This window comes from Apteryx mantelli, chromosome 2 (genome assembly GCF_036417845.1).
Source record: "Apteryx mantelli isolate bAptMan1 chromosome 2, bAptMan1.hap1, whole genome shotgun sequence".
Taxonomy (NCBI): Eukaryota; Metazoa; Chordata; class Aves; order Apterygiformes; family Apterygidae; genus Apteryx; species Apteryx mantelli.
In genome coordinates this window covers 115,124,779-115,145,649 of record NC_089979.1, presented here as the reverse complement: position 1 = coordinate 115,145,649, position 20,871 = coordinate 115,124,779, and the positions used below count along the sequence as shown (strand labels likewise).

Genomic DNA, 20,871 nt, shown 5'->3' with positions numbered 1-20,871 from the left:
TCTCTGTTCACCCACAAAAATAACAAACAAAGAGACAAAAAAGTCAAAGATACAGTAGTGTACTGGTAGTTTTCACCCCCATATTACTGCAAAAGAGAACATTGTTTTGATCGGTGTTTGAAGGGGTCCTGGAACACAAACATGCCTCTACATGATGAAAGGTTTTATTAGTTTTTATCCAATTTAAAAAAAATACAGATGTACATGCCATCTCCTAAATGAAGAAAAAAAAAAAAATCCAACTCCAAACTCAGAAAACAAAACACAGTCAAAACTCTCTGTCTGGTGCAGCTGGATGTCCCACGTCTGCTTTGTCAGAGAGACCAAATATCTGTGTGTGTATACAAAGATGTTTTTGTGAGTGAGAAGTGAATCAAATCAAGATCCGGAGCTGGATTTTTTTGCCTGTTCTGGAACTGATCTGGTTTGGTAGGCTCTACTGAAGAATGAATTACATATAGATTCAGCTGCACTTTTTCTTATTTCATGAAGTACCTGTGTGCAAGACAAGGCTTTGGTCTTTCTGATAATGAAACCCGAACTACCAATGGCAGAAGGTGGTTATTCTAGCTTGATTCTCTAAGTTTCCTTCAGCAGCGTTGAGGGAACATTTGAGTCAGTCTAGTCCCATATACAGGCATGGCCACCCTGGTCTCAGAGCAAGCAGACAGGATTTCTTCCAGATCAGAGTGCTGTACTGGCATTAGTCCCACTTCAAGCAGGAGGCTGGCCCATTGGTCCTTTCCATCCAACATTTCCATGATTTCTATGAAATTAAACTGAAAGAAGGGCTCTAGCTGCTGATGGGTGTTCAGTCCGAGAAACAGGCTAGACCTACACCAAAGTAAACCCTCCCAAAATGCACACCGGGCATGTACTGGATCATCAGCACCTACTGTTTCCCTCTACAGACCTGCTTCTGCTGGGGCCGTGTGTACACAGCTGCAGTGCGAGCAAGTGCTGCATCTCCCCAAGCCTCCATAAGGACTTTGGTTGCCAGGTTAGCTCTCTTGGTTTCCCTTGTACCGAGCTCTCTGCAGCTCAATCCACTTCAGAGCAGCTTTGTGCTCTGCATTGCAGGTGAGATTGGCAAGGCAAATCCCTCCACAGGTATGTTTGCCTTCTGTTTGCTGTGCTTTATTGTGACATTCATTTCAGAGACATGTTGCGCAGTCATTTGTGACAGCTTGTGATTAAACCATTCTGGAAATCTGCAGGCTTGAAGAAGCTATTTCATGTTCTTCTCAGACCACATGGGATAATGAAGAGTTCACTACTTGCACATTTCTAACATAGAGTCAGCTGCATTGAGCAAACATAAATATGCACACAGTGCTGAACTGATTATAGGTCTTGGCAAAACACTACTGGAAGAGAGCTGGTGATATGACACTGCAATGATGGTGAAGATCCACTGCATCAAGCAGGGAAATGAGATCCTCTTTGGCATAATTAAAGGATCAGAAAACCCAAATACAAAAGAACATATTTAAAATGTATAAATAATACGTGGAAAAAATATGAAGGGCACAAAAATGCCATGAACTAAATGGAAAAATGTAACGTAAGTTGCCAATGTCTTTGGAATATATCTACAATAAGTGCCAAATGGATCAGTCTAAGTTAAGGCACTTTTTTATTGCCAATAAGAAAAACATTATTAAAGAGCTGGTCCAATATCAAAATGGCATTTTAAAAGCATACGGTTACCTGTATATAGTTTTTATTAGCTTTCAAGTTTCTTCCATTGAGTTGTTAACAGTCTTTTTAAGAATTATGGTCCTGTAAGTGAATGGTTCACCGCGTCAGTATTTCTGGTGTTCTGCTTTGTGCTGCTATATAAAAATAGATATTTTTTTCCCCACAAAATATCTGGTTTTATTTCCCCATCATGTTTTAATATAAATTTTTGAGGGAAGAAAAATATTAAGCAGCAACCAAAAAATCAAATGAAAATGAAACCTTTTTGTATTAAACTTATGGTCAAATAAAAGGCCATTGTGAAGAAAAAACAATATTGTATAAAAGCTTTTACCTGTATTACTACTATTAAAATGACTATCGTACAGGTACTTGCTCATATTGTACCTAATAACTGCTGTAATTACTTCCTCTGAGGCCTCTTGGCCTCTTCATCTTATGCATTAAGCTGCAGCTAAAACATTCCTAGTCTGATCATTTGTCAGATTTAGCCCTGTGCCCCATTTTCCATCCGGCTGAATCAAGTGCTGAGCTCCGTGTCTGAGAACACTGAGGACCCCAGTCCTTCTTGTCCTTTTTGTCAGGAGCTGACCTTCTGTGCTTCTCTGAAACACCCCGATTTCATCCATTTTTTTCTGCCTCTCACATTTATTTCTTGGAGTTTTTTCCTGTTTCTTTCCATTTTTTCCCTCTGTGTCTGGAATCCACTTAATCTACATTGCTCACCAAAATGGCCTGTTAAACTAGGAGTGTGTACTTTCCCACTACCTCACTGAAAAAATAACATCTTCATGCACCATTTATGATTTGCATCCTCTTTATTTGTTGTTACATATGTTTCCTCATCAATTCTCCACAACAATCTCCTGTCTGTAGTTCTCATTTTCTGTATTGTATTTTAGACTTTTCAGAGAGGGAAGCATTATATCTTTGTGCTGTAAAGTGCTACAGCAACAGGCAATGCATTAAACAGCGTTAGGGTTGGAGATCTATTTGTTTTTGTGGACACAAAGTACGGGCATGTGATCAAATGGCAATTAAAAAAAGGATGCAAAAGATCTGGAATTTTCACTGGCAGTCTGAGGCTCCAATTTCTTTGAGTCCTGGTTTTAAATAAACCTCTTCCCCACGGTTCAGGGTTAAGGAGTGGATCAAGTCTTATTAAGTCTTATCAAGTCTTATTATCGAGTCTGATCTGGCTTAGAGCTGTACTGACACAATTATACGGCCGTTTGCTCGGGAGCGGCGTTGGTTCATGTAGGGCATCTGCTGGCCTTCGTACAGTGGTGACACTGTGCTCAACAGCCATACGGGTGCATAAACCCAACCGGCAATGCTGAAACTTCCCGCTCGTCAGATACTTGGCGCAAAGTCCTCGACTCCCTGGACCCTTCCGTTTCAGTTTTAAACTTCTCTGTGCACCGCGTTGACCTGAATGTCCAGAGCTGCCCCAGATTTGAGGAGTTGAACGGTGTCATTTCTACTCCACCCTGAAACCCAAAAAGCAGGTATTCCTCAGCGCTGGGCTGCCACAGTGCTTAGCGTGATCCTGGTGTGTGCCGAGGATGCAGGCTGCCCCTTTTGTGCGGTGCCGGCTGCCGCTTTTGCCAAGCGGCCGTGATGCACGGTAAGGTTCACCATCTCCTCCCTACCCAAAGGACTTGCTTGGGGTATGGAAGAAGCAGCTTCACCTTCCTCCTCGCCCAAAGGGATACGAACCCATGTGTCCTAGAGCACTGGCCAGGCAGATCAGGTTTCTGACAACTTGTGGTCTAAAAGTAGTGTTTATTCTTTTTTTTTTCTTTCTTTTTTTTTTAAATGGTTCCTGGCATCTTTATAATCCATTATATTATATTATATATATCCATTAAGCTTCAATGGGAATTGGATCTATCACAAAGTTTGGAACCACTGAAATTTATTTTGATGGGCATCTGTTTTTCTGGTTGCAACATTTGCATCTGTTTTTCTGGTTTGTCTTATGATTTATTAGCAGCTGAAGAATTACAGACCTTGATTGTCCTGAGGTTGTCTTCTCCTCCTTTTTTCTGTCTGAGTGGTTATATGTAATTGAAGCATGGTTTGGGAGAGAGGGGGAATTGCTGATAAACAACTGCTGTAAGGCTACATAATGGTTATGATTTGATTTTGCCACTTAGTGAAACACCTCCACGTTGTGCTGTTTGGGAATCATTGGTGCAAGAAGGAACTGGATAGTGTGGCTGGGCCTTAGATAAGGCTATTAGCTAAAGGATTGCCTGTGGGACCCAAAATACTGATAGGGCAGCCAGCCGTCTTAACACAGGGAGACTGTTGATCATTTGCTTGTGACAGAAAATAGTTTCTTCTGTGTATGGCAGTGCATGGTGGATCATTTTCATATTTAGTACCCCTCCTCCCCAAATACTCAGTACTGGTGGCAGTTGGAGCAGTTAACCAGGTTAGGTGGATTGGTGCTTTGATCTGGCAAATGCTTTTGATTAAAATAAAAACAGAAAATTATGTTGGCTGGCAAAATGCAAAAAGTGCAAGCTTTTTAGTCTGGAAACCAAGGGTTGCTTGATGTCTTGTTCTTAAAAGCAGTGGATACGTGGATAAGAGGCCTGCTTTTTCTATGATCTAAGCTCATTAGGCATTTCTGGATAAACTTGCTGATGTAGACATTTAACAAGTAGCATAGTGCACCTATGCTGAATCACAACTTTTTAAACATGAAAACGCTGAGGAGATTGAAGAAGCATGCAATTTATATGGCTTCTGGAAAAATATCTGTGTATGTCCAATTTAAACTTGGCAAGGTTTCTAATCCTCAGGCAAAAACTATTTGACCCAAAATCAATCTGGAGTGGAAATTTAAAAAAACATACAGAACTCTAGGCCATGATAGTGAGAAATTGGACTGGCTTTATGTACTTGTTGTTACAAGAAGTGTACATATTTAGTGCCTAAAACTGTATATAATTATTTTAGTATAAAAAGAATATCTATGATATCATCAGGTTTCTTGGCATAATTAACCAATCCACATATGGAAACATACAAACGTTGGAGCCAAAAGGGGAAAAGAAAGCAAATCATCTACAACAAAAGGGAGGTTCACTGGAGCGCAGCCATTTGGACAGATGCGGCGGTAGCTTTAATCTGTTTGCTGGGCATTACTTCTTACACGCAAGAAAGCACAAAAAATACTGGTGAGACGGGGCTTTAATTGACAGGTTGTAGATGTGACTTGACTCCAGAAAAGCCAAGTATGAGTCTGGAACCAGAGATGTGAAAGAATTTTAAGCATTTTCTAGAGACTTAGTACTAGTCTTGTGCATTTGTGGACAACCTATGACTGTGGCCCTAAGGTACTGTTACCATCAAAGGATTTAGGTTAACCCATTAGATAGTGCTTAGGTTGGACTGTTGACCCAAGCAGCCCATGTTAAATGTTTTGTCTCCTCAATTCAGAGTAGGGATTTCTTACAGCCAACATGCTGAGCAGAGAGCTGACAGGAGTTGCTGAATACTGGGCTGTACCCTAAACTTCTCTCTGTTTCGGGGCCAAGTTCCTTATTCTGTGCTGTTCAGAGTTTGCTGCTTTGACCTGCTTTTGGAGTTTGGTGTCTGTCTTGTCTTTCAAAACCCAAGCAGCAGTCACTTGTGGATGATACTAGTGTCTCCTCTTGTATCATGCAGCTTAATAGTTTGAGAGCATGGGAGAAAATCGGCTTATTGTACAGTATGTCAAAAGTCATTGATGCAAAGATTAGAGATCTCATCTTTCTCAGGAAAGTTCCCGGTCTTCCCTAAGTTAGTGAAGAGTCCACGCAAATAAATAGTCCATGCAAAATGCAGCAGCACTAACAAGGTGGATGAAGTGTTCCTCTTCCAACCCCGAACAGGCTTAGCAATGAGGGCCTTCTCTTGAGAGACAGCTCCATATGGGACATCCAGAATGCCCTATATTGTGCAGAGAAGGGTGATTTTCATGGTAGCTCCTTCCCCAGCCATGTTTCAGTAGAGACATTTTGTGTCCAATCTAAATGCCCCAAATATGAAGTCCTCCACCTCAGGTAGGGTTTTGTATAAGAGATGGGTTAGCCAGGAGCTGGCTATCAAACCGCTCAGGAGCTGAAGCAAAGGTCAGTGCCTGCAGACTTGAAGCGCCAAGGGTTTGAGGCACACCCAGGACTCAGTAACCATCTCCTGGTGGGGGCTGCCCTAGGTTACAGTTCATTATTATGGAATGAGGTGCAGTTAATCAAAACTTAATTTCCTAAGTCCTGTGACGGATATTTCTTAGTTTTCTTCAATTCAGATTCTGATTTTTACATGGGACTTAGCTCTCTCAACATAAAGTTCTAGAGCCCTTCTTATGCTAACGGTGTGAAAACTTTGGGTTTCAGATCATCTTTCCTCCTCTCCCGGGGTTTCCCTCCTGGTTACTGAGGTGGCATTGCTGCCCGAGTTCTTGCTCTTCAAAGAGAACAGGGCTGTCCCACACAATGAAATCATCTGCGGCTGCCTTTCTTGCACTGTGAATTTCCAGACAGGCATAATCCCTTTCCTGACATTTGAGTCTTATTAATTGGGTTAACAAGATGCTATCTGCACACCATACTTACGTAAATATAACCTGCTAGCAAAGATCTTAATGGCACCTGATATATCACACTCCCTTTACATCCATCAAGAGGTACCACTGCAGGAGTCACTTCCAAAAGCAGGTTGTGTTCTCAGTCCCACAGGGCCCCTTATAAGCTGTGAGAAATGCTGGTGGTCAAGGCCAACCATTCAGATGTCTTTAAAGTGTCCCACTGGTGGCCGAAAATCACTTTGTCAAGATGACAAATGGCTTGTGCATACCCCATTCACCTTATAGCTTTGCTCTAATGTCAGCTCCATTTACTCGTCAGAAACAGGTATTTTTTTTACTTCCAGCAGTGCAAGTAGGGCAGGGGAAAGGAAGGAGTGAAGGGAACACAGGCTGTGAGAAATCTGCTTGTATTGCCTCTATTCAATGCATTATTATAGTTGAGATTCATAAGCTTCAGACATTCCAGAATCTGTTTGTTTGTACATGTGCAAAACAGAAAGACGGGAATTCGCTTTGCAGAAGTGAGAACTGTCCCTGCAGGGCTGAGATTATGCAAAAGCATGTTTTAACCACTGGATTTTTCAAGCAGAAAGTGGTTGTGCAATATTAGTTTCTTATTTTGGATAGCAAACTTCTTTCCAAAGCAACATTTAAAAATAAATGTTTAATTAACTAGGCCTACCCAGTACATAGGGCACTGTGCGTGTGTCTGCGCTGAAAAGCTAAACTCAAACCTCCGCGCTCCAGTGGGTGGTTTCATTGACTGCAGTGGTATTGTCATGTGGCTAAGTGATCACTGCTGTGAATGAGGGCTGCTACATCTCACCCAAAAGCAGCAAGGTCCAGGCCGCAAAATATGGTCAGAGTCAGCTAAAGCACTGCGAAAATGACTTTGACAGCTTTGGCTTTTAGTTTCCTCGCAATGACTTCCATATAGCTTTTGCTGAGTTCATGAGTCAAAATATGCTTTTTCCCCCTAATAGCTACAGTGTCAGCTGAAGTTTTCAAAGTCAAAATCTAAACCTAATTTGGCAATGTGGTTGATCACAACAAAGGGGAATTTATTCCCCCTCCCTTTCTTATAGCAGTAAAGCTTTGTATCCATCAGAAGCATGAGTGGATCTGAAGTAGAAACACACAGAAATGAGATGTGTCAAATAAAGGGTCATTTTAGTATATTTTTTTCTGACTAAGTTTTCCTGTGACTGGAGCCTCCTCTGTTGGCACCAATTGCAAAATTGGGATTACCAGCTGCCTCTCTGAGACGCTAACAGTGCAGAGCAGAAAAAGAGGAGTGAGATCCTGCGAGCTGAGGGCAGCTGAATAAGACCCTGAAAGCTCTTGCATTCTTCATGAGTCCGGTCTGAAATGCTGGTGCTCCTCGTCCCTTCCTGCCCACAGGCTTCTCTAGACAGACAGACAAGCTATTGCTGCCTCTTCTCGCAGCAGACCTCAGTGAACAACCTTCACTTTTTTTGCAATACTACTGTGTAGCATAGGCAAGATCACATAAGAAAACAAAAGCAGGGTCAGTGCTCAGCCTACTTGCAAGTACATTAAAACAGCAGTGTCTGGAGGCCTCTTGCCTAAATAATTTTCTAATAGAAAACAGACTCTTGTTACTTTCTTTTGGGCTACTATTTTTATTTGGTTGTTGTTCCTCAAGCATTTTGGTCCTATTTCAAAACCTTTTTCAATTAAATGAAGAGGGGTGGGTTTTTTTTTTGGTGCTTTCCAGTTTTAAAGCAGTGCTATTCCTGCAAAACTTCTAGGAGTCCTCTGGATTATGAAGTTGGGATTGACAGGGATTTTCCAGACAAAATAGCATTAAAATATAAATTGTAGATAAAAAAAAGGAAGAAAATAAAAAGACGCCCCTCTACCCCCCACCAAGATCCCCTGTTGCTGCTTCTGGCATGCATCACATCTTTGAGGATACAGTATCATGGGAAAACTGTCACTTAGTGATGTATTAGGGTAATATATCATCAGAGCATCATTTCTTTAGAGGATATGGGCAGTAAAAGACATGATTCTGGCCAGACAGAGCAGCAGGGGGCCTTGCTTTTTTTCTTTCCTTTTCTTTAATCTAACTCTGTTTTTGTGTTGTACAGAAATGAATTTCTTCATGGGATATGACTTGTTGCAGAGTAAGTTAGGAGGCCCATTGGGCTTTTTAAACTCTTTAGAAACTACATGGCCTCAAGGGCTGCTTTGTTCAAAGTTTTCAGTACAGGCTCAAGCCCCAGAATGGACCATTTGCCACTACCTAAATCTCCAGTGTAAAGGTTGAGTAAGCAGATTTCAGGCACAGAAAGCAATAAAGAGTTCCCTTAGATACATGTGAGGTAACTTATTGTTTGGATAATGTATTTATAGATTTATCCCATCAAAATGTGATGAGATGATTTTTATAAAAACACAGTTAATGCATCTCATTTAAATAAATGCCAAATGAAGTTTTCATTTACATCAGTAGAAGAGAAATGACTATCTGTTGGTATTCAGTCTGTAATAGAAGATGTGGTGGTCTCATCCAAAAATTGGGAATTTTGGAACTGATGGAGCCAGTTTTTGATGCGCTTTTTAAAGATTTCATGGTTTTGCATTTCTCTTATTGGCAATAAGTCCACAGGGAAATAAGCTGAATACAGCCTATTGAACCAGGATGGCAACAGTTAAGAAACAAAAGTGGAGTATTGTGAAGAGGCTCTTTTGATGGGACTAAGTTAATGTTAATTTTTGAGACAGGAAAGAACATGAGACCGTGGTTTGACTGAAAATTAGTTGAGTTCAACTAATTTAATCAACTATTTTAAACCTTCAGCACAATCTGCTTTACCGTCTCTGAAATAGATTTGATAATTCATCAATGCAAACTTCAACATTTTTTTAGGCTAGAATTTCCTCAGGGTATTTCAAGCCAGTTCTACTAAGGAAGTGTATGGGTTGAGGCAAACTCTTCTTCCTCAGGCCTTGGCACTACACTGAGATCAGGTCAGCAGAGCAGCATGCTCCAGAAGCTAATACACTTGGGGAAGCAACGATATTTCATATTCATTGGCTCAGACTGTGTACAGGAGGCCTCTGGATCTAACTAAGGTAGTGGGAGATTTACTGCCCTCAGCTGCCTTTCCCTTTTCTTTTCTAGGAAATTCCTATCTCCTGTCAGAATTGCATGCATGGATTCTCCCTATCTGCTTAAGTCAGGATAAACTAGTTTAGGCTGGACCAGACTTTCCACATCATTCATTTTGCTCACCCTGAGCTGGGCAGTGACCATCCAAAACGTTTGACTGGCTGATCTGTGTGACTGGCAATGTCCAGCAAGAGGCAAACTGTAAGCTAATAGGGTCTGATCTGTGAGCCATCACCTCCTCCAGCTGCACAGGTACATGTTCATACTCTGAACTTCAAACTGACAGGTATTGCCTGTCACTACCGTTTTCTTTGTCAGACTGCTTATTGTCATCAAATTTAGCTGACTATTTGGTAAGTAATATGAGTTCTTTTCTTCACAAAAATAGAAAACCCATTAATTTTTTGGCTAAAGCACGAAGGGGGAAAATCTGGAAATTTTACATGCATGTATGTCATGAAATATAAGGGTGTGCTCTCTTACAAGAACTGTGATGCATGCCCTTTCCCTGAAACACAACTCTTGGATTTATATGTAATATTTTGGACTACAGCGTGAACTGCAGGGAACTTCTGAAGACCATGCCTTTTATTGTTAGGATATTGTCATATGCTATTCTCTTGAAAGGTAAAGAGCTTTGCCCTTAACTTTGTAGGGTCAAATTCTAGTCCTAAATCACACTAAAAGGGTGAGGTAGAGGCAGAGAGATTGCGAGCTGAGAGGTCTGGATCCTGTTCTGGCTTTCTCACTGACTTAATGTGCAATTATGGTCATTTTTTCTGTCTGTCTACTTTGATGGTAAGATCATTGGAGTAGGGGATCTACTCTTAGCACATGCTTATGTGATGTCTAATGTAATGGGACCCTGATCCCAGCTGCAGTCGTAGCAGTTGCATTAATGCAAACAAATATGAAAAGAAAGTGCTTTCTTTTTGCTATATAATAGTGCAGCAGGCTGCTGTCAGGGAAAAACAGGACTGAAGCTGGCCACAGAGGTCACTTTCCTCATGCTGGTGAACATCATTAAACACACTGCAAAAAACAAAAAAAAGGCTATAAGCGATTGTGAGTGATGTGTCCTGAGCGACTTGCACGTACTAATGTGTTCTTCACAGTGGTGGCAAATCCCCATTTGCAGTGAAATTTGGTGTCATCTTTCAGCAAGCAAGACTTTTGTTTTAATTGTGTTTCCTAGGGAGTGGGGATAGCCTAGGCCGAAGGGAGTCATTGATGTTGGCTGAGCACCACTGCAGAGGGAGCTTTAGCCTCATCCCTGCTTGGTGTCAGTGATGGGCTGATGCTTTGAGCAGAGAGAGCAGATAAACTAAAGAGATTACGAGGACGAGAGAGTGAATCAGAAGCTACTGTGTGCTCTGTTCAAAAAAGTGAAAAGAGACTCTGTGGACTGAACCAGCATATTTTATTCATGATGAAATACTGTCATTTGCATGTGTCTAATGCAACTCATGCTGAAATCATAGTCATGTTGTGTGATGGGCAAGGCCCTAATTCTGCAAATATGTAAACATCTGTTTGACTTTACTCATGTGAGTTGTCCCACTAAAATTAAAGACACATTTAAAATTAATAGGACTTCTCTCTCTCTATGGTGAGCATATGCCTCGGTGTTTGTAGCTTTATGTAGGTGAACAAAGAGAACTTTATCGTTTTGCAGAAAACAGCCATTGTTTCATAGGGAAATATTTTTCTACCTTGAATTTAAAACTCCATCTACTGTGCTAAATCATTTTTGTCATTGCACCCACAAAATTTGTTTCTGCAAGGGGAAACCAGATAATTGGAGTGGAAACAAAGGGACTGAGACTTTTTTTCTTGTCAGTGGTTTGAAGTGCCTGCATACTCCTCTCCTTGGTAAGTGGTGTCTCCTCCCTAAGGCCAAATTGTACAGCTCTTGCTCAGGCAGAGAAATATTCACTGGAGACAGTAGTCTCTCAGTACTTAGTAGGGATTGCTTGCTTGCATCGGCTCCACTAATTAAAGTGAAGTTTGTAAATCGGACCTGAAACGATGAGTTCCAAGCAAGAGTGCCAAAGGAGTAAGGGTAGTATTTTCAGAAAGTGCCTCAGGATTTGTCTAGACCATGAGTTATGCACTTGTCTAAGCTTGTCCTCAAGTTGGGGTTGGCCCAATGTCTTGGTTGCCTGCACGTAAGCAAGGTGCAGACACAGACTTAGCCTCCGCTCCCAAACTTTGCTGAGGGGCAGAGCCTGGATGCCAGTGCTGGCCCGAACCCTCGCTCCTGAGGCCTGGTGGGACTCAGCACAGCTCCATGAACACCGCATGGGTGCTCTGGCCACATGCAATATCTGGGCAAAGAGCCAGCAGCACGGCTGGGAAACAGGCAGGTCATGGTGTTCAGCGTGCTTTAACTTGTGCTTGAGCCTGCCCTACACCTTGTAGTGGAGAGGTTGCCTAAGTGACTTAAGTACATTTGCCTCATTAATTTTGAATGGCTCTTTTTTCTCCCAAGGTCATATGTGCACACTGGAAAGCTCCATCCCAAATTCCCCAGGGGCAACTTTCACCACTGTTTGAAAAATGTTATGGTTTCGGAGGCTGATCCCACAGGGCTTCTCCTTACAGGGACATAAAGACACTCTGAACTACTCTGGGAGGAGTCCTGTCACTCAGAGTTACTAATGAGCATAATAGTAGGACTGCGATGAATAATGGTCGAAAATGAGTGTTGTCAGGATTAGCCATTAATGGTAGTTCATATTCCTACTTAACCTGCCCCTGTTACTTTTACTATTTCTCTCTCTACAGTCTTTTTTGGTTAAATGAAAGTCTAGGCAACGTTTTTCCTATTCTGTATAAATATTTAATATCTTCAGGATACCAGAAATGCAGTGTGAGTCTCCTGAAAGCATTTTCAATCCATAAAAACGAACAGAATTTCCTAGTGGAAATTTACCCCCTGCGAGCCCACATTTGCAACATCTTCCCAGCCAGGTCTACCCCTGCAGCTGACAGTGAAACACTGAGCTCGGAGCACTGTTTACTGAGGTGCTTGCTGATGAAGCCCTTAAGAAACAAAGCGGACTTCTGATTTGCTCCTCCCGCAAGCCAAATCCAGGTTGAAAAGAGCCACCCTCCTAGTGGCTGATGTGTGAGACGGCAGGAGCCCAGTGGGGAGCCCGGTAGAAAGTTGGCTGTGGCTTCCAAGATGTGGTTTGGCTCACATCCTCTCTAAGATCTCTGCCAAATATTCAGATTTCTTTTCTTTTTTTTTCTTTTTCTTTTCATGTTGGCATTTTATTTAACTGTACCACATGAGCTTAAGGCTGCTAGTCTTGATATATTTTGTCACTGGAATGGGCTATTTTGTGCAGAGTTCTTTGATAGAAGGTTAAAAATACGAGGTGTGTGTGGAAGACAAACAAATTGCGTTGAGAAAAGGTTATAATAAAGGTAACATGAAGCAGTAACACCAGTAATAGCTCTGGTTAATGTATCTCTCTTGTACAGAAATTTGACATCACGCTATGTTAAAGATGAGACCTCTGGTTCCCACTGGCAAAGCGTGGGAGAGGTGAGAAAAGAGGGCACCAAACAAAATGTATGGATTTTCCCCAAAACATATTAAAAAGCAGAGTTCTCCAGCAGTCAAGCTCAGTGAGTACAGGAGAGGAGTCCAGGGTGATTCTCTAGCACTTCCCTAAATTTTTCTTTCTGAGGGAGTCTGAAATTCCAGCATGAACCCTTTACCAAGTGTTCACTGGGGAGTTGCGTCAGATGTGACAGTGTTGTTCTGGATCAGCTTGACCTCTTTTAAAAAATATGTATTTTCCAACACTAACAAAAAACTTAGCTGAGGTCTTGCGATGTTCTCTCACTTTCTGTGTGTGTGCCTGAGCACTAAATTAAAAAAAACCAAAACCCAGATGTGAATCTATAAACCATCTATTTAAAATAATTATTGTGCAGGACTATAATTAAAAGTTATTTATTATGAATCTTGGGATCCTATTATGGATTTTGACTGACTCCCAGGTTTCTGATTTAGCAAATGGTTTATGTATTTATGAGCCATGTGTCTCTTCCGCAATTCTCAGTGCCAGAGTGCACGTCCTTTAAACAAAAGGAAAAAAATCCCCTACCCTCCCATAACATTTGGCTTCTGAATGTTGTCGTCTAAGAAGTTTTCTCTTAAGAACAGCAAAAATCAAAGTATCTGAGAGCTTTCAGCAACTCCTGAGATGCTGTTGACAACACAGATGGAGGTTTGGTAATACAGCTCTCCTGCATGCAGCTACTTAACAACTTTTTAAATGTATGGTTGGGACAAGTAATGAAATGTTATGATTACTGGGGGTAGGAGGGGACATTTTTGGAAGGAAAGGATTTGTTGTTAAGGTCCATTTGCTCTCACACTCCGCTTTGCCTTGTGAAATGGGAGGGAAGGAGGCAGCAAAACTGGAACAAGCAAACTGACAGTACATGTTAAAAGCAGTGTTTTGGTCTACAGGGTGAAAAAAAAGCTCCTGGTGACAATTGCTCCTTGTTTTATCTTCGTACTTTTACACCCTATCGGCCTAGGAGATCTGCACTGGATAATGCCTGACTGCAATAGACTAAACAATGATTTACCAGCCCTGCTTTATCTGCTCCTGTCATATGATTGATTGCATGGTATTAACCCTTTCCTCCACATCTTCTGGCCTAATTTTCCACAAGGCATGGAACTGAGATAAAAGAACAGGATTTTCAGAAAGAATTTAAAGGTTAAATTCAGTCATCTTAGAAGAAACAAGAGGAACTCCACTGCACTTCCAGGGAGTTACACTCATCTGTGTTTAGTTCAACAGAGATTTTGGCATTAACACTATACTGTGAGGTGGTATGTCTTAATAGTGGCTCTACTGTATGTTTGGTGAGCAAAAAGACACCCAGAAGAGCCATAGGGGCTGCATCTCTGAGCATCGCAGTACCTCACGCCTAGACCCCTGGAAGAGCAGCTCAGCCCCTATGTCAGGCCTCATGTCTCTCATGCACAGGGAGTTAGGCACATCAAGGTCCATCTTCTGGGGCTCACCTATAAGACCAGATAGAGATAAGGACAGTATGACATCAGCTCTGTAAATCCCACCTCTCATCAGGGCTTAGACACTCTAGTCCTGATGTCAAAGAATTGCCTCTATTTACCTGGGATGCACAGACCTGTTCCTGCAGGCAGGAGGCTGCAGCTTGTCCTTCAAAGGACAGAGCTGCTGGTGCTCTTTTCTTAAAAAAAAAAAGAAAAAAAGAGAAAAAAAAAAAGAATGGTGTGAGTGTGGCATCTCCTCCCCCACCTTTTAGCACCATGCTGTAGTGACTGGTGCACTCACCTCTGAGACAGAGATCTTCGTTCGGTGCCCTCCACCTCCAGAGGCAAATCCAAGATCCATCTCCCACTTTCCCCACAAAAGTCCTCTTGATCAGGACCGGTGGCTTTTGGGACTGTGAGGAACAAGCCCCTCCTCTGATGAAGCTAGGCCACTGAGCAGCAAGTAGTTCAAAGTCTCCTGGGATAAAGAAAGGAAATGTGAATCCATAGCCTGCCGCTTAAGATACTCTCCAAGGGGGAGGACCCTTCAGTTCCAGCCCACTGCACTGTGGCCTGCTAAAATACATTACATGGAGCAGCTGCTTAATGTAAAACAGCCCTTGGCATGGGGATGTGAACTCCAAAATCTTCCCTCCCAGGAGAACCTCCCAGCACTAGACTATAGAGCCATGCTCAGTTTTGATTTTTCTTTCTTTCCTGCTACTTCCATTCTCACCTGTAACGAAGGTCCTGAGACTGGGATTTGGCCACCAGGGTTGCTGGTGATACATGAAGAAGAAGAAGATCTGAATTTGGCTGGCTCCCTCCCCTCCTTTCTGAGTTGGTTCAGTGGTACCAAAATTGTCATTTGCAGAGAAGATTTCTGATTTAAGTGATCTGGGTCAAACAGGAGACTTTTAGTCCGAAGCCAGATACCTCTTGTTTGAAATACATGTGTCAGGGTCATCCTTAGGATTATTTCATACCACTGACATGGAACAACCAGTTGGCCACACTGAGAAAGTCCTTTCTACAGAGCCAGATAATGACCAGGAGGTATCTGAGGACAGGGAGAGGCAGCCTGTGCTTAGGAGAAAGGGGGAGAAGGTTGCTAGGAAGTAGGGCTGTGTTTGATATATGCCCCAGGAGTGCCCTGGGGATCAGGTAATAAAAGGAAATACAGAGCAGTGTTTTATTTCTCTCTCCTCTCCCTGCCATCTTAATGATTTCTTCCTTCGAAGAGGGAGTCTAATGGGTAGGTGCCCACTGAACCTGCGGTAATGGGTCCTACATGGGTAGGTTACCGTAGAAGGGCACTGTGCGCCATGAATCCCTTGGATCCATGATATATGTCTCAGGTAAATCATGTTTTCCAAAGGAACACATTCTGCTGAATTTTGCCCTTCCTTCAAACCCATTTCACCATGCAAAAGATTTTCCCATTGTTACAGGTAATGAGGCCACTAGATGTTATTAAATCTCTTGTTGAACAAACTGTCATTGAAAAGAATCAGATCTTAGCAGAATCCTTTAAAATGTAGACTTGTATTTTTGGTAGGTTTGGTAAACTTGGTTTTGCTGCCTTTTAACATGTCTGACTGAGGCTGAAATGAGGCAAAGTCAGGGGCACTATTTTCACATAAAGGAAATCAGAATTTCATCCTGAGCTCTAAAAATAAGTTGTTGAACCAGTTTCACTGCTATACTCTGGCTTCTTTGTGTCAATCCAGAACTTCAGAACTGTCATAAATTCAGCTTAACTAGCCAGTTAAATTGCATTTATGGTTGCTTTGCAATGCTGGAGTGATGAAAAGCAGCCAGCACATATCAGTAACTAGCAGTGGCCTGTCTTTTTACAGTAGTTATTTGTGTCACTGCAGCTGCAGTTTAGCTGAGAACTTTTAGGGCATGATTCTCATTTACAGATTTCACACTGACTTGGCTAGAGTTATTCCTCATTTACGCTGATAAGATTGAAGTGCCTTTATAGCTCCCATCAGATCAGGCAGTGACTTTGAAAAAAATAAACCTCTGATTTTAGACAAAGAGGCTGGAGTGTAATAAAAGCAGTGTGTTATCCTTCACAGGCACCTTGAATAAGGCCACGGAGCAAAAGAAAAAGACTGAAAAGCATGATTTCTTTTCCTTTAGTTTTATGATTTACATTTTTCTAGCCCTTTGATTTTTTGGTCTCTAATTAAGTCATAAGATTGGATGAGGTGGGTGCTTGCATCTAGTAAATGGCCACCTGTGTCACTTAATGAACTGAGCTACTAATTATAGGTGGAGCTCACTTCAGAGGGCTACTTTCAGTCAGGAATTTCAAGTACCAAAATTTTACTTAAAAAAAAAAAGTATTTGTTTTCTGCCCTTATTCAAAGGTAGGGTTAACCCGAACGGTTGACATCACAGGGGAAAGTTAGGCTATAAATGAAATATTTCTTCTGTCCGTTGTCACGCTCCTGCATTGACATTCCTTAATACGATCAATGCGGTCTTCGGCCTTGATAGTTACTGTCTTTCTGCCATAGCAAGATGATACTATAATGTACAATGATTCTACCTGCTTGTATTGTTTTGCAGATTCTGAGCATTTGGGGGACAAGAGGTGAATTATAGTTGTCTCTTCTGAGGGACCCATGCGTAGTTAGGTAGCCAAAATGATTTTCAGCACTGCAGGAGAGTATTATTTTCTTTGAAGTTGTCGCCTCTTCCTCAGCTGTCTGCTCTTTTGTCACTGTGAGAAGTGATTTCTAAACTGTGAGGTTGTTTTAACCTGAGGATGTTTTAACAAGTGCATCATGTAACTAGCTATCCATTTAAGTAAAGTGGATTTCTTCAGTGGAACACATTTTCTGTGCTGTGATATGCAATGGTTATGAATTACTGTCTAAGCGGAGTTTAAATACCATTTACTTGGGCTCCTGGATAATTTAGAGACTGTCTTCTACTGCATTCCTCCAAGAGGAGAAAGTTGTTTTGAATCACAAGGACCTCTTCTCAAGCAAGAGAGCAGCTTGCTAGCCTCACATTTTATTTACCAAGTTGCAAGAAACTGAGACCTGGATTTGGTTTACTTACAATAGCTTTGTCTATTCTTTTTTTTCCAGAATAAGGAAGTGACATGCAAAAGAGAGAAGTGCCCAATGCTTTCCAAGGACTGTGCTCTCGTCATTAAACAGAGAGGAGCTTGCTGTGAGCATTGCAAAGGTGCAGTTCCCTTCCTGTAGTTTCTCTCTTTTTAAAATGTTATCAGTTCTCTCTGGGAAGTTTATTTTGGGGGCAAAGTTAGAGTCTTCACAACTGAGACTTGGCTGTCACCAGAGGCTTAAAAAAGACAGCAATCACAATTAAAATTAATGTGTTTCCAAAATTGATAGAGACGCATAAGTTGACATATTCATCCTGTAATTATTAGTTTTTGAGCAACCTCAATCCTTTAGAAATATATATTTATTCTACTTCATTGATATATTGTCAGACTTTTGAGCGACATCTCCTGTTCTAACTTTATCTATGATGAATATTTTAGGTCAAAATCAATCTGCTAGAAGTGACTGGTCATTAAGAATTCCTTAAGCTTCTTGAGTTGTTGGACAAAATAGAAATAATACTTTCTATTAATAGAGGGCATAGTAATCATTCATGACTATTTTTTCTTCTCCCCATGTTAAAAACAAACAAATAAAAATCTATCCATTGTACTAAATCTTTCCTGATTCAACTAATAATATGGTAGACATTTTCCTTAAAACCAAAATGAGCAATGATCCAAACATTATACATTTATTTGTTGACCAACATGGTGTCTTCTAAATTCTTTAGAATGAGCTAATTATCAAGTATCAAATAATTAATAAATGATTTGTGTAAACATGCTTATTATGTAATTACTATGCTTATCCACACGAGAAATGTGCAAATAGATTAGGTTGAAAACAAGTTGCTTTTGTACTCATACAGTAAATAATAAGCTATAAAACACTGTAATTTTGCTGAGAGACTGTTGACAGAGTCAGTGAAGGGAAGAATGTCAAATTCAGACAACTTTATTTTTTTTTAATTCTTTCTGTTGTTTGATTACCCATTGGAGATAAAATGGCTTTGGGACAGAGATAGGGTAGGATAAATTGTTGGGAAATTCAAGCATTTATTGCCCCCTCAGAAGAAATACAAGTGCAAGAAAATAGATTACACTGAAATTCAGATGGAAGAGACATGATGGATGTGCATTTTTCCTGGATGGTTACAGAGATGTGTTATCTGGTCTACTCATGTTTTGCTTCTATGGTGCAGCTTCAGAATAGGCTTGGCAAGCCCAAATACAAAGTTTTGTCTAGAAGGCTGACGCTAAAAAAAAAAGAAACAAAAAAGAATGCAAGTATTACCTAAACAGTAAGAATCTGTAGTTACAGCTTTCACATATATTTCACATATATTTCACATATATTTCACATATATTAAACATAATTTATTCTGTTTATTCTGTTGTCAAATTGTGTTTAGTATCAGCTTTATAGCAAAAGATGCCTAAACATTAATGTGATTAAGTTGGAGATTGAGTCTCCATTTTGATAAGGGATGTATTGATTAGTTGCCTGAAAATTTTAAATGCATACGTACACATATGCACACACATGCATACAGAATGGTTCTATATGAAAAGAAAATTAATGCTTTAAAGTTAAGGATACAGAAATTAGGCTTTAAGGGCTATTATCATTAGCTTGGTAGTTTTAATTCAGACTCCTTGTAAGGCTTTCTGGTAATCCTGAATTGTGGTGAGTACCTTCAGAAAATTATTAATAGGCTTGAGCCTGAGATCTGCAGATCAATAAGCCTGACGTCTCTAACGGGAAAATTAATAGAAAGTATTAAAAAATAGAATTAGAGAGCACATGGATAATTGTGATATATGGGGGAAAAGTTATATCTTACAAATGTACTAGAGTCCTTTAAAATGTCAATAAGTATATCAACAGGGAGATCCAGCTGATGTTATCTTCTTGGATTTCTAATAGGCATCCAAGAAGATCCTGTGCCAAAAACTCCCAAAGAAACTAAGCAGCCCTGAGTTTATAGAGAAACTCTTCTCATCTATGAATAACTAACAAAAGGTAGCAATGAATGGTTATGCTTGTAACAGAAAAAGGTTACCAGCAGATTCTTGCAAGGATCTCAACCTGTCAGCTTACTCAAAAATGATCTAGAAAAGGGATGAAGAATGACACAAAGTTTGCTGGTAATGACCTCTTTAGAGTAGTAAAATAAGAGGACTGTGAAGAGTTGCAGAAGGTTCTTATGACACTGAATAGCTGCTGATAAAATAGCAAAGGAAATTAATGTAGATGCACATGTGAAGTGATACACACAGGACAAAACAGTCCTAACTTTTCAAATATAATGTTGGGCTCTGAGTTGATGGTTACTAGTTTACAGCTCATTCCCAGTGTAATAACAGTTCTGTGGCTCAACACTCAGTGGCTCTCAAAATTGAAAAACAAATGTTGGAATTGTTAGGAAAGGAGTAGAGTACAAAATGAAATCCCCCAACACTATTATCGCTCTGTATGGTGTGCCCACCTTGGAAATATTCTGTAGAGTTCTGCTTTCTCCCTCTCTGGAAGCTAATGTAGATCTATGGAGCAGAGAAGTGCAACAGGAATGATAAAAGAAATGGCATATCTTCCCTACAAGAAATACCTATGACTCATTGGCTTGGGAAAGATGGAAAGGATATGCATTTATAAAATGATGAATTACCTGGACGAGATGAAGAGGAAATGATTGTTCAATGTCTCCTTCAGAATAAGAACTAGGCCACGTGATTCAAAAATAGCAAGTGGCAGGTTCAACATAAGTAGAAGGAGATACATCTTACAACATATACTTAAACCATGGAACTCCTTTCCACAGGACATTGTAAAAATTTATACAGACTCAAAACGTGATCAGACAATTTAATGGACTGTAAAAAACATTGATAGCTATCAAATACCAAGACACCATCTGTAGTGCAGGAAGTTCCTGAGCTTCCAATGACTGGGAGCTGGGAGAGTATCTTGTGGTATTACTGCTACATGCTTGCCTAGGTGTCTGCTATTGGCTACTATCAGAGGTAAGGCACTGGGCTAGAAGGACATTTGGCCTGACCCAAGATGGCTGTTCCTATGTACTTAGGATGCAAGAACAGCTTTAAATTTTAGCATTTCCAGGTTCTTGAGAGCTTAATTTTGTCAAGTGCTAAATTTCTGAATAAAATTTTCTGCTATTTCTAAAAGGTAAAGCTAAATACGCGTCTGTATAACTACAGCAGCCCCTACACCACACATTGTCACCAGGCTATTCTGGAGCCATAGGAAGAGGCTGATGGGGCTGCTTTCACCTCATGGGGAAGCTGCT

General features: G+C 40.8%; 1 protein-coding gene across 1 annotated transcript in view; it reads left to right on the top strand.

The window, feature by feature from the left end:
* Window positions 1-20,871, top strand: part of BMPER (BMP binding endothelial regulator) — a 156,487-nt gene that overhangs the window by 8,087 nt on the left and 127,529 nt on the right. The window contains exon 3 of the mRNA XM_067292180.1: window positions 17,580-17,679. Within this exon, the coding sequence (XP_067148281.1) occupies window positions 17,580-17,679 (100 nt within the window). The remainder of the gene's footprint in view (window positions 1-17,579; window positions 17,680-20,871) is intronic.